General features: G+C 46.8%; 2 protein-coding genes across 4 annotated transcripts in view; one reads left to right on the top strand and one right to left on the bottom strand.

Moving 5' to 3' along the window:
* Positions 1–15,148, bottom strand: part of bean1 (brain expressed, associated with NEDD4, 1) — an 83,749-nt gene that overhangs the window by 51,525 nt on the left and 17,076 nt on the right. The gene's annotated exons all lie outside the window — the stretch shown is intronic.
* On the top strand, positions 10,688–14,116 carry LOC119262443 (proline-rich extensin-like protein EPR1). Its single transcript, XM_037534447.1, has 2 exons — positions 10,688–10,775; positions 12,132–14,116. The coding sequence occupies exons 1-2, from the start codon at positions 10,688–10,690 to the stop codon at positions 14,114–14,116; spliced, it is 2,073 nt and encodes a 690-aa protein (XP_037390344.1).

Below are 15,148 nucleotides of genomic sequence, written 5' to 3'. Positions count from 1 at the left end.
TACACTAACCAACCACCACCCACTACACTAACCAACCACCACCCACTACACTAACCAACCACCACCCACTACACTAACCAACCACCACCCACTACACTAACCAACCACCACCCACTACACTATCCAACCACCACCCACTACACTATCCAACCACCACCCACTACACTAACCAACCACCACCCACTACACTAACCAACCACCACCCACTACACTATCCAACCACCACCCACTACACTAACCAACCACCACCCACTACACTATCCAACCACCACCCACTACACTAACCAACCACCACCCACTACACTATCCAACCACCACCCACTACACTAACCAACCACCACCCACTACACTAACCAACCACCACCCACTACACTAACCAACCACCACCCACTACACTATCCAACCACCACCCAATACACTATCCAACCACCACCCACTACACTAACCAACCACCACCCACTACACTAACCAACCACCACCCACTACACTATCCAACCACCACCCACTACACTAACCAACCACCACCCACTACACTATCCAACCACCACCCACTACACTAACCAACCACCACCCACTACACTAACCAACCACCACCCACTACACTATCCAACCACCACCCACTACACTAACCAACCACCACCCACTACACTATCCAACCACCACCCACTACACTAACCAACCACCACCCACTACACTATCCAACCACCACCCACTACACTAACCAACCACCACCCACTACACTATCCAACCACCACCCACTACACTAACCAACCACCACCCACTACACTATCCAACCACCACCCACTACACTAACCAACCACCACCCACTACACTATCCAACCACCACCCACTACACTATCCAACCACCACCCACTACACTAACCAACCACCACCCACTACACTATCCAACCACCACCCACTACACTAACCAACCACCACCCACTACACTATCCAACCACCACCCACTACACTAACCAACCACCACCCACTACACTAACCAACCACCAACCACCACTCACTACACTAACCAACCACCAACCACCACTCACTACACTAACCAACCACCACCCACTACACTATCTAACCACCACCCACTACACTAACCAACCACCACCCACTACACTATCCAACCACCACCCACTACACTAACCAACCACCACCCACTACACTATCCCAACCACCACCCACTACACTATCCCAACCACCACCCACTACACTATCCCAACCACCACCCACTACACTAACCAACCACCACCCACTACACTAACCAACCACCACCCACTACACTATCCCAACCACCACCCACTACACTATCCCAACCACCACCCACTACACTATCCAACCACCACCCACTACACTAACCAACCACCACCCACTTCACTAACCAACCACCACCCACTACACTATCCCAACCACCACCCACTACACTATCCCAACCACCACCCACTACACTAACCAACCCCCACCCACTACACTAACCAACCACCACCCCAATACACTAACCAACCACCACCCACTACACTATCCCAACCACCACCCACTACACTAACCGACCACCACCCACTACACTATCCTTCTTCTATGTGTCACTGGTGTTTGTGCTTTAATGGCTGGGTGATTCAAATTTTGTCAAAACAAGGCCAAATTACGATTTTTATAACTGATATTAAATACACAAGGTCACCTGATCAGCCAACGAGTCAGCCGATTTACAGAATCCTCAGTTTTAAGCAGAATGTCTCTGGAGTCACCGTCACTGGAGTTACTCCATAGTCATTCAACACCAGTGACTGTATAATATGCCTGGAATTCAGCTCCTTTCTGCAGGTATGATTATAGGAGATATTAAAGGACTCGGGACCACCGGTGGTCTCAAACCGCTCATCGTCATGTTCTCCATAACGTTCCTATTTCATAAGCTCCATTCAGAAGCTGGGCGTCGTGTGAGGCTGTAGCTCTTCTCTCCAGTCTAATAGACGGTGACGTCATTTTAAACCCTTATAATAAAAGAAGCTGAACTCAGTTTGTTTTTCTACTGAAAGTCGACCCGTTTTTCCCCAAATCTGGGCTCTAAACTATAAACAGACGGCGTCTCTTCAGTGATCTGCTCTCTCACTTTTAGAAGACAACACAAAGAGCGGCGCAGATTTTTGGCTTTCAGCAGGAAACTGTAAACATGTAGTGAAATGTGGAGATCATAAAACACACGTTCTGATAATCTGAGGGGAGATTTTATTTATTTCATGCAGTTACTGAATAATTTGCCTTACGTTTTGGCCACAGGTGTATAAAGCCGAGCCCCTCGGCCTGCAGACTGCTTCTACAGACATTAGTGAAAGAATGGGTCGCTCTCAGGAGCTCAGTGAATTCCAGCGTGGTGCCGTGATCGGACGCCACCTGTGCAGCAAGTCCAGTCGTGAAATTTCCTCACTACTAAATATTCCACAGTCCACTGTCAGTGGGATTATAACAAAGTGGAAGCGATTGGGAACGACAGCAGCTCAGCCACGAAGTGGTCGGCCACGTAAAATGACAGAGCGGTCAGCGGATGCTGAGGGGCATAGTGCGCAGAGGTCACCGACTTTCTGCAGAGTCAATCACTACAGACCTCCAAACTTCATGTGGCCTTCAGATCAGCTCAAGAACAGCGTAGAGAGCTTCATGGAATGGGTTTCCATGGCCGAGCAGCTGCATCCAAGCCTTACATCACCAAGTGCAGTGCAAAGCGTGGAATGCAGTGGAGTAAAGCGCCGCCACTGGACTCTAGAGCAGTGGAGACGTGTTCTCTGGAGTGACCAATCACGCTTCTCCGTCTGGAAATCTGATGGACGAGTCTGGGTTTGGTGGTTGCCAGGAGACGGTACTTGTCTGACTGCATTGTGCCTAGTGTAAAGTTTGGTGGAGGGGGGATCATGGTGTGGGGGTGTTTTTCAGGAGTTGGGCTCGGCCCCTTAGTTCCAGTGAAAGGAGCTCTTAAAGCTTCAGCACCAAGAGATTTTGGACAATTTCACGCTCCCAACTTTGTGGGAACAGTTTGGGGACGGCCCCTTCCTGCTCCAACATGACTGACCACCAGTGCACAAAGCAGGTCCATAAAGACGTGGATGAGCCAGTTTGGTGTGGAAGAACTTGACTGGCCTGCACAGAGTCCTGACCTCAACCCCATAGAACACCTTTGGGATGAATTAGAGTGGAGACTGTGAGCCAGGCCTTCTCGTCCAACATCAGTGTCTGACCTCACAAATGCTCCTCTGGAAGAACGGTCAAAAATTCCCATAAACACTCCTAACCCTTGTGGAAAGCCTTCCCAGAAGAGCTGAAGCTGTTATAGCTGCAATATAGCGTACATTATATAACACCTATGGTTTGTCCTTTGGGCTCAACAGCATCAGAAACAGCGTCAGAGCGGTGAGGTGCTCCGGTTAGCGGTGTTGATGTTGGTGGTAAGTGCAGTGCAGCAGCTGCTAAAGCAGTAAATGATGTGATTAGTGTTTCTCCGGAGCGTCCGGCAGGTCAGCCATAACTCTTACCCGGCCGCTGAGGCCACCAATCACAATGAAGGGTGAAATTAGCCATTTCCTGCCGTAATTGCCGTTAAAACGGGGTCACATTTCACTCTGCCCTCCAGTCATGCAGCTTAACCCTTTAATCCTGAGCCAAAAAAGCAGCTATTTCTGCCCTTTAATATCTTCTCCTCTTTCAGTCGCATGATTTGGCAGTGCTGCTGAACTCGATGGAGCAGAGCTGAGATTTTCAGATTCGTAGCTTATTTGAGTACAAACTACCTTTTTAAACACGAACGTGCAGAGACAGCGATGTGAACTGAGGCTTATATCATATTAGATAAAAGTAGGACTGAGCAATATGGCAGTATTTTATCGTTATTGTGATAAATTATGTTGCAATGCGCTTTGTGGACGCCGTAAGTACTGAAAGACCTCGGACTGCACGCTTCATTACGGAATAAACCCGTAGTAATCCCGTTTAACTGAATTCAGTGCAGTGAAACAAGTAAATAAGTTTATACAACAGTCAGCTCCGGCCGCGCGAGCTGATTGGTTGAGAGTCGTTCTATCTGTGCTGGTATTTCACCAGAACATCACGGGTTTCTCACAAACACTGTATCACTGCTGAGACGCCGTTGCTAAGCAACGACTCTGACAGCTGTAGGAGACGCTCGAGCCATGTGAACGTTTTTACTTCTGACTTTGCCACAAACAGAAAACGGACACTGTTAAGACCACATCTGACCGACAGCCGATCTGGTCTGATCTACATAATATCAAAGTGTACAGAATACTGGAATACTGAAGTCTACGGAATACTAAAATCTAGAGAACACCAAAGTGTATGGAATACGGTAGTCTACAGAATATAAAAGTGCATGGAATACTGAAGTGCATGGAATATTAAAATCTAGAGAACACCAATGTGTACGGAATACTGAAGTCTACAGAATATCAAAGTGTACGGAATACTGAAGTCTACGGAATACCGAAATGTACAGAATATCAGAGTGTACAAAATACTGAAGTGTACGGAATACAAAAATCTAGAGAACACCAAAGTGTACGGAATACTGAAGTCTACAGAATATCAAAGTGTACAGAATACTGTGTACGGAATACTGAAGTCTATGGAATATGACAGGCCATCTTCCACTCTGCTGATCCTGAAACAGTGTGCTCTTTCTCAGCACTTCTGTTGTAGTCCAGCATCTGTGCCCGTCTGCCAGTCCTCAAGCACACGTTGCTGTAACACTGAAACAGTTTCTCTATCACCGTCAGCACTTACTGAAACAACAACATTCCCACAGTTCCTTTATAAGTCCAGCACATCAGGAGCCTCGCAGAAACTCAACATCACCGTCAAGGGAACATAAACGAAGACAGAAATAACAGAGAATATATATGTACTGAAATGCTGGGCGGCCCAGAAGATTCTCATACATGCAGCATAACAACATGAGCTGATTTACATTTACGACATTTGGAACCCTTGAAAACGCAGCGGTCAGGTTGAATCTATAACAGTAAACTGGACGCAGCAGCCTGTCCAGTTGTATACGGCACATCAAATCAAGTCGCATTCTTTGCTGTTACGTTCACACAGAATCTTCACTGTACGAGGAAATCCTTTAGTTTAGTCTGCAGTTTTTTTGGTGACTCCAACAAAAATAAATAAATGCAGACACAACATCTAGAGCAGGGCCCCACCGCCAGTGGGCCATGAAGCACTCTGTGGTGGGCCGGTGAAGGTACAGGGTGATCCGAAAAGATTCATCTGGTTTCTAAATGATTCATTTCTCCTGTAAATCATCCCAGATCAGTGCAGTGAGCTGTGAACGGTGTAAATGAGCATAACGTTTATTATGTAGTTCTACAAGGTCTCAGTCTGAACCTCCTCCAGCTGGACGGACGACATCAACACCACAGTCAGACTCATCCCAGACTGGACTGAGCGTGTCGGGCGTCGCTGCTCTCACGGCTCTTTCAGTGGGATTTCGGAGATCATCCAGGGCTGTGGAACCAGCGCCGAACGCTCTGAGCTGCTGGAGCTTCACTGCTGATGAAAATCCCGCTGCTCAGTTCTGACAGATTCACTCTGATTGACGTGGAGAACGCAGAACGTTCTGCTCAGGGGTCTCAGCTCCTCTCAGACTGAAGGAGCCGGTCAGAAACTCTTTGACCCCCTCTTACAGTTGGAGTGTGACTGGTTCCTCGGCTCCTCACGGTGGTAAAAATATGACGCTGTGAAATCAGAGGAGCCTTAAGGGTGTTTTTTCTGGACCCAGGGCCACTAGACTCTTAAAGGATGGTTCTTTAAAGATCTTTGGTAAAGAAAACTGATCTATAAAGAACTACAAACACGCAAAAGAACGATTTGCATGATTAAAGAGTTCTTTGTATCATGAAATGAGGAATGAACTGATGGAGAAAGTGCTGTAGACGGTTCTGTCGAGAACCTTTTTGAAAAGCATCCTACAGATTCAGGGAAGGTTTGAACTGGATTTCGGTGCTGGATCATCACAAAGACACACGAAGAGGAGTAGAAACAGAGAATCTGCAAGTTTGTGGACCCTGGAGTTTTAACCGATAGAGGAACTTCTTAACACGTACGGTTAAATTTACATCACTACACACTTTCAGGGTTCATAACATCTCCAAAACAGAAACTTTACAGGAGAAGGAAAAAACTGACTGTACTTCTAATGGAAGTCAATGGAACCAAATATTTTCCCAAGTCATTTTGGGCCGTTTCTTTTGGTAGATAGAGTAACAGGCATTTCCAAATTATGCCAAAAATTGAAAAATGGCAAAAACGGAGATACGAGATTTTCTTCCGACAGCAACGATATGCATACCAATTAGCATGATGCTAACTGCATCATCACTCACTCATCTCAAACCGTGTGGAGACGTCCAGTATCTAATCTGGTATCTAATAATGTTGATTATGTGGTTTCTGACACAAGTATGTTAGCATAGCTAAAACCAGTAGCCGCAGCCTTCTTTAAGCCTGGATTTCTCTCCATGCCTATAGATATCAGCGAAGTCTTTAGAAGCACTGAACAGTTAGGGCTGCATGTTAAATGGTGGTTTTATTGTTATTGTTATATGATTTTCCATAGTAAGCACATCGTTCAGGGCATTAAATGACAGAATGTGTCAAATTACCTCACAAGCACAGCAAAAAAAAAGCTCAACTAGTGCTTCATTATGCTGTGCTTGTACCATGACTTAACCACTCAGCTAAACAGCCAATAACAGAGAGAAAAAGCTGATTTTAGACTGAAACTGATCAAACTGGGCCTGGGTTCGATTCCCCGGCCGGGTGATCAGGGTCCTCTCTGTGTGGAGTCTGCATGTTCTCCCTGTGTCTGCGTGGGGTTCCTCCGGGTTCTCCGGTTTCCTCCCACAGTCCAAAGACATGCAGTCAGGCCAGTTGGACATTACTTCTAAATATTACTTCTAAATTACCCCTGGGTGTGAGTGACTGTCTGTGTCTGTGTCTGTCTGCCCTGCGATGGACCGGCGACCTGTCCAGGGTGTATCCTGCCTTCCGCCCGATGACCGCTGGGATAGGCTCCAGCTCCCTGAGGGAGAAGCGGCTTAGAAAATGGATGGACTGATCACACTAGCTCACTCACTTCTCACAGGCTACAGGTTCTCCACCGGGGGCGCTATTAACAGCCAAATAGCTTTTGATGCTCCATAGGGGCAGCGCTTCACATCAGCACAGCAGTGCCGATATCTCACCATTACACCAACGGTTTCTTTTTCATTATTGATAAAAAAATTTTTTGAAGCTGTGTGCTTTTAGGCCCAATCCCCACTCAGCCCTTAGCCCCTTACACGTCTGGGGTTAGGGGTTGAGATAGAGGGGTGGGATGAAGTGTTGGGGCTGCATGATCCTCCAGACTGAGGTTTTTCAGAGACACAATCCAAGCGGAGTGTTATGGGAAAAAATGGCTGTGCGAGAGACGAGAGAAACACACCAACGTGGGAATTTTCTCTGTTAAAAAAATCACAATAACCTGTTTTATCTTTAATGTGGTTTCGGTCATTTTTCTTCATAACAAGCATAAAAATCTCTAATAACATCCTGAAGCTCCAGAATGTACCTGCTGCTCCATTTAAGGTGGAACGGAAACTTCAAACGAGAATCTGGAGAATCTCTGACTTCAGCCTCACATCACTGAAGAATTAGGGGGGGTGATAATAAATAACTGCCCCCCTCTTTGAAGGCGTATGATCCCTAAATGTAACTAAAGCCCAGCAGTGAGGAGCTGAACTTTCCCCTCCTCTGCTGTCCCTGCAGACGGGCAGGGTCGCCTACAGAGCGGCGCTAGTAGCTGTTAATGAAGTGATGCTCTTTTATTAGAGGGTCTCATTTCAGAGGAAGATCTCAACCACTGCCCTGTAGCTCAGGAACAAGGGGCAACACTCGAGAACAAGGGGTCGGGGTAAAAAGGAGGAATGGGATTTAAACTACTGCCCTAACAGTTTTAGCTCTGCATTGCAGACGGGGATCCATTATTGATCTTGCTTTAAACAGATTACTTCTCAGGAACATTGCTTCATCTGGTGGGATCAAATCAAATCAAATTTATTTATATAGCGCTTTTTACAACTGATGTTGTCACAAAGCAGCTTTACAAAAATGGGAATCACAGCAGAAGTCAGAAGGGATCAACGCGGAAGTGAGGGAGGGATCAGAGAGGGAAAATCCTGTGGAAATGGACCTGCTCCCGGTCCAGTAAAGCCTGCCATAATACCCCTACCCCCCCCGCCCCCCCCACTTGGCTAGTTTAGCCACACGCTGGCCGGAGCATCTGACTTTTCCGGCATTATCCTCCGTGCCACCTCAAATCTGGGTTAAACGAAACGGGAAATAGACTGTCAGAATGGACGGCCTTCCAAGATCCACAATCACCCGGGAGAAAAGCGCTCACCGAGATTTTTTTCAGGAACATCCCTCTTTTCCTGTTGGACCCTTAAAAGTCCCAGTCATCACTGACGGGGGCCAAAGCGAACAGGAGTCATTTCTGAATCGCAGCTCTTTCTTACTGGGCACGCGTTTATTTTACTGTCATGTTTTCCCTCTTTTTGGCATCAAAATGTGAATCAAACTTAAATCGTATCATTATTTATCCAAAATCACAGGAACGCTAATGGATGGTAATGGATGTTAATGGATGTTCCCTGAAAATCCAGTAGCTCAGAGCTTCTTCCGGCACTGAGTGCTCTGAAACTGAACCCAACACACCCACACACCCACACACCCACACACACACACACACACACACACCCCATCTCCAGCTCTCATTCTTCACAATTCATCCAGAGCTCAGTCTGAGAGCCGCGGCTGAAAACCCGTCTGATCGCATGATAAACATTCCCTGATTATAGGAACTCATTCTGGATATGGATATTAGAGAACTGTGGACCACAAACAGCCAATCACAAACAGCCAATCACAAACAGCCCCGCCCACAAGAGAAAAAGCCAGAGAGAAAAGGAGAAAAAGGAAAGCCAAATGAAAGAAAGAGGCGGAGCTGCACAGTGAGGTGTGGAGGACAAGAAGATCTGAGCATGTAGTGAAAGTGTAGATGGTCAGACAACAGTCTGTGCAAAAGTCAGCGCCCCCTTCAGTTCTTAAATTTCCACTCGATCATCAAAAATACAAACGACACCTCTTTCCTCTTCAGGACAGACCAGGAAATCACGCAGAAGCTTCAACCCAATCGCTTTCTTTTCTTCTCTTCAGGCCTTTCTCTCTTTCTTTCTGCTTCCTTATCTTTTTTATTTGTTGTTTTCTGTCTTTTTCTTTACCTTTTTTCTTATTTTTCCCTTCTCTTTACTTTCTCCCTTTCTTTCTTCATTACTTCATTTCTTTTATGTGCCTTCTTGGCTTTCCCTTTTCTTCCTTTCTTTTTTCTTTCTTAATGTTTCCTTTATCTTGCTTTTGTTTTTCTCAGTGGTGGACAGTAACTGAGTATCTGAGTAAATGTAATTAGTTTCTGTACTTTAGTATTTTTGGTATATCTGTACTGAATTTTTCCTCCTACATTTTGAGAAATCTGTCGTTCCTTTTGGTTTCTGTGTGTATAAAAACGTAACATGTCAAAACGAAAGAAGCGCAAAGCCAGAGCACCAATCAGGGCCCAGCGGTCACTTTGTTTAGAGCTGGTTTTGACCTGTTGGTCATACCGACCCAGTGCAGCACGCGGTTCAACGTCAGCGCAGCAGCGTAAAACTTTGGGAGAGTCTGTTCAACATAAATGATGAACTAACCTAACTTTGTGTAAATAGAGCTCAATATAGAAATATGTCCACATATGCAGTCGAGACTGACGCGGCTTTTTTCTGAATTTCTACAAACACCATTTCATTTTATAGTAAATGAGTTTGGGCTGGTTTATGTTTATGAACAGACGCCTACAGATCAACATAGTAAAGGAGCTCATCTGTGATCCTGAGTTTAAAGCCAGTTTTTATTCAACTTAAACTTGGAACTAAGTTGTAAATAAATCTGAAACTGAAACTTTGCTTGTGTGTAAAAAGTGATTTCAGAGCCACTCGGTTCTCCCTGATGGAAACTGTTTACCTTCAGTGTTTTGTGCTTCTGATCATTTTAATAGACGTCAGCGTCACTAATTAATGACCTTCTATTAAAAGACTGGTTTACCAAGAGAGACGCTGGAGGACTTTCACCTGAAATGAGTTCATGAAGCCAGTCTGGTTATAAAAATGATAACAGGACATCAGAGCCAGAATTCCTCTTTTAGTACTTTTACTTTATACTTAAGTACATTTGAAGGGAAATACTTTAGTACTTTTACTCCAGTGGAGGTCTTTTTCTTTCTTTTCTTCCTTCTTTCTATTCTTTTTGTGAATTCTGTGACTCATTCCTTACAAGTATTAAATTATGATATTTTCTGGAAATGTGAATTTAATTAATATTCCTGTCATTTTGTAACATGGGGGTCCTGACCACTGAAGAACAGGGTAACAGAGTATCAGAGAAACAGATGGACTACAGTCTGTAACTGTAGAACTACAGAGTGCAGCTATACGGTCAGTGGAGCTGATCAGATGCCTGATTGGTGAACATCGTTACTGCAGCAAACTGTTTTTATCATAAGAAAACAAAGAAAGTAACATATCATATCAGTTTTCATGAAATGAGCTCTCTACGTATTCAGCCTGCTGTAAAAGGCGAGCGTGAGGGAGTGAAGGACGGCCTGCGAGAGCGGCGGATAAATCAGGCTGGTGTGGGAGCTCAGCGCTGTGGCTTTTTCTGAAGACTGACCAAGACTCGGCGCTGCTTTAAAACACAACAAAAACCTGTTATGCAAGACAGACACCCACAATATGCAGATAACCGCACAGAAATTTACAGCCCAGCAGCGTCCACGTTCCCGTTTTACCCGCACTGGGAATTCATTCCTTTCTGTAACCCTGGAATCGCTCCTCTTTACCCCCAAATAAATCACGGAGGGTAGGGTTAGGGTTTCCGTCAGAAACGGAGTGTAAATGGTTTGTATTGAACACTCCACACACCGCGCTGCAGCGAATCCAATCAAACAGGACTAATTACGCTCTGGGATATTTTAATGCTCAGAAAGCGGAGTGTACCATAACTTATCATGACGCCGATAAATATCGTCATATTTTCCAGCCTGTATTCATCAACATGATATTTTTTAAATATACCTCTTATGTAAACAAATTTCCTAAAAGAATTTCAGATGTTGATTCAGACTGCCGGACACTTTTCCACTTCCCCTCAGTCCATTTTAAAGAGCTCAGGCCCAGAGAAGGTGGCAGCGTTTCTGGATCCTGTTTATATTTGGGTTCTTCTTTGTGTTTTAGAGTTTAACAGCGTTTGTGGATGCAGTGATGAACTGTGTTCACAGTCAGTGGTTTTCAGAAGTGTTTCTGAGCCCATGCAGTGATTTCCACTACAGAACCATGTCTGTTTTTAATGCAGCGCTGCCTGAGGGCCCAAAGATCACGGCCAGCAGATACTGGTGTTCAGCCTCGTCCCTCACAGACAGAGATTTCTCCAGATTCTCTGAGTCTTTAATGATATTCTGCACCGTAGACGATGGAAAGCAGAAGCTCTTTGCTGTTTTATGTTGAGAAACGTTCTTCTTGAGTTGTGATTGAATTTGATCGCACACTGTTTTACAGGGTTACAGCGCTGTGGGTCTGAAAGGACGTGTAGCTGATCAAGAAGCTCACTGAGAAAAGGAGACGGACACATCAAACCAAGAAGGTGAGCGATGGACTGACCACCCCAGAGTCCAGACCTCAACACCCCTGAGTGGGTTTGATTACGTCAGAAAATCAACCAGATTCTCAGACTGAGCTTTGGAGGGGATTCTGCCCCTCTCGGCTCTTCCACCAACCCCAACCCCACACAGAGAAACAATAACCCCACACAGGAATAAAGCCATTCACCTGCTTCCTTCCCGTTCTCCACGGCTGAAGACCCCCATCCCCCCAGCACTGCTGACATTTGAGATGAGAGAGATGAGCAATGTATTATTAACCAGAGTGAATCCAGAGGAGCGGCCAGTCAGTGCCACTGTGTGTGAGATGGACTGTGAGATTTACACTGAGGCCTGCCTGCCCCCCCCAACACTCCCCTACTGCCCTACTGCACCTACCACACCCCAACACTCTCCTACTGCACCTACCACGCCCCAACACTCCCCTACTGCACCTACCACACCCTCAACACTCCCCTACTGCACCTACCACACCCCAACACTCTCCTACTGCACCTACCACCCCCCAACACTCCCCTACTGCACCTACCACACCCTCAACACTCCCCTACTGCACCTACCACACCCCAACACTCTCCTACTGCACCTACCACCCCCCAACACTCCCCTACTGCACCTACCACACCCTCAACACTCCCCTACTGCACCTACCACACCCCAACACTCTCCTACTGCACCTACCACCCTCTCCAACACTCCCCTACTGCACCTACCACCCTCTCCAACACTCCCCTACTGCACCTACCACCCTCTCCAACACTCTCCTACTGCACCTACCACGCCCCAACACTCCCCTACTGCACCTACCACACCCTCAACACTCCCCTACTGCACCTACCACACCCTCAACACTCCCCTACTGCACCTACCACCCTCTCCAACACTCTCCTACTGCACCTACCACGCCCCAACACTCCCCTACTGCACCTACCACACCCTCAACACTCCCCTACTGCACCTACCACCCCCCAACACTCTCCTACTGCACCTACCACCCCCCAACACTCCCCTACTGCACCTACCACACCCTCAACACTCCCCTACTGCACCTACCACACCCTCAACACTCCCCTACTGCACCTACCACACCCTCAACACTCCCCTACTGCACCTACCACAGCCCCAACACTCCCCTACTGCACCTACCACCCTCTCCAACACTCCCCTACTGCACCTACCACCCTCTCCAACACTCCCCTACTGCACCTACCACACCCTCAACACTCCCCTACTGCACCTACCACACCCTCAACACTCCCCTACTGCACCTACCACACCCCAACACTCCCCTACTGCACCTACCACTGCACCTACCACACCCCAACACTCCCCTACTGCACCTACCACACCCTCAACACTCCCCTACTGCACCTACCACCCTCTCCAACACTCCCCTACTGCACCTACCACAGCCCCAACACTCCCCTACTGCACCTACCACACCCTCAACACTCCCCTACTGCACCTACCACACCCTCAACACTCCCCTACTGCACCTACCACACCCTCAACACTCCCCTACTGCACCTACCACAGCCCCAACACTCCCCTACTGCACCTACCACACCCTCAACACTCCCCTACTGCACCTACCACCCTCTCCAACACTCCCCTACTGCACCTACCACAACCCCAACACTCCCCTACTGCACCTACCACACCCCCAACACTCCCCTACTGCACCTACCACCCTCTCCAACACTCCCCTACTGCACCTACCACAGCCCCAACACTCCCCTACTGCACCTACCACCCTCTCCAACACTCCCCTACTGCACCTACCACACCCTCCACACTCCCCTACTGCACCTACCACACCCTCAACACTCCCCTACTGCACCTTCCACACCCCCAACACTCCCCTACTGCACCTACCACACCCCCAACACTCCCCTACTGCACCTACCACCCTCTCCAACACTCCCCTACTGCACCTACCACACCCCCAACACTCCCCTACTGCACCTACCACCCTCTCCAACACTCCCCTACTGCACCTACCACCCTCTCCAACACTCCCCTACTGCACCTACCACACCCTCCACACTCCCCTACTGCACCTACCACACCCTCAACACTCCCCTACTGCACCTACCACACCCCCAACACTCCCCTACTGCACCTACCACCCTCTCCAACACTCCCCTACTGCACCTACCACCCTCTCCAACACTCCCCTACTGCACCTACCACACCCTCAACACTCCCCTACTGCACCTACCACACCCTCAACACTCCCCTACTGCACCTACCACCCCCTCAACACTCCCCTACTGCACCTACCACTGCACCTGGAAAAAAAAAAAACAAGATTAAAGGGCCAGCATCCTACATTTTGTTGCATTTTATGTTTTTTGTTCGTAATTGCTGTCGGAACAAAACCTCGTATCTCCAAAATGCTAACTTTACAGGAGAACGAAAAAACACACTTTACTTTTAATGCAAGTCAATGGAACCAGACGTCTTTCCAAGTCATTTTGGATCATTCGATGTGGTCCATTTATCATGAAATTTACAAACAATGTAAAGGACAAGAGGCATTTTCAAATTATGTCAAAAACTGAAAAACAGCAAAAAAAAAGTCCCACCAGCAGTGATATGTTTCTATAGTTTTAAATACCAAATTAATTTTATATAAATGATAGAACACAATCAGGTTTTAAATCACTCCTTTCCAGCCTCTCTTTAATTTTTCTCTCTTAGAATTAAACTATTTTTGTTGCTGCGCCTTCAGGACTGATATATGTAAACGAGCTCTGCTCTGATTGGATGTGCCTCATAGAAGAGCAGCTGAACTGTTTACATGTACTGCCAGCTTTTTTACAGCTTTCCACCAAGAATTTCCACGTTCACTATGATTTACACAGATCTCATCAGCGAAAGCTCAGCGGATAAAATTAAATATATAAAAATTCAGACCTTTGATTTTACAGTATCTTTAAATATATATGACACTGACAAACTTCTGGACTCTCGGTGTGAAAGGTCACTGTCTGAGCGCCAGTCGTTTACAGGAGCGTCTGAAATCGATTGCGGAGGTTAAACACTGTGGCAGCCGCGCCGCCCATCAGACACCTGATGGCTGCTGTTAGTGGACACTGTGATGGAGGGGACAGCGCGGTCTTCACTAGAGGAAACAATTCTGTGACATTTTCTATTCCTTCATTTATTTCACTAACCGTGTTTCTATGCATGTTATCCCTATTTGATGTGTTATTTATTAAGTTATGATATTATTCAGACTGGAGCTTTTACTTTTCCATTTATTTTATTCATTCTTTTCCATCCCTGCTGTCTGAATTGGCTCGGCTACACTGTAAACGAGGGTCTCCCTCAACTTACTCCAAA

The sequence above is a fragment of the Pygocentrus nattereri genome, chromosome 25 (genome assembly GCF_015220715.1).
Source record: "Pygocentrus nattereri isolate fPygNat1 chromosome 25, fPygNat1.pri, whole genome shotgun sequence".
Classification (NCBI taxonomy): Eukaryota; Metazoa; Chordata; class Actinopteri; order Characiformes; family Serrasalmidae; genus Pygocentrus; species Pygocentrus nattereri.
This window is presented reverse-complemented; position numbering and strand designations above follow the sequence as displayed.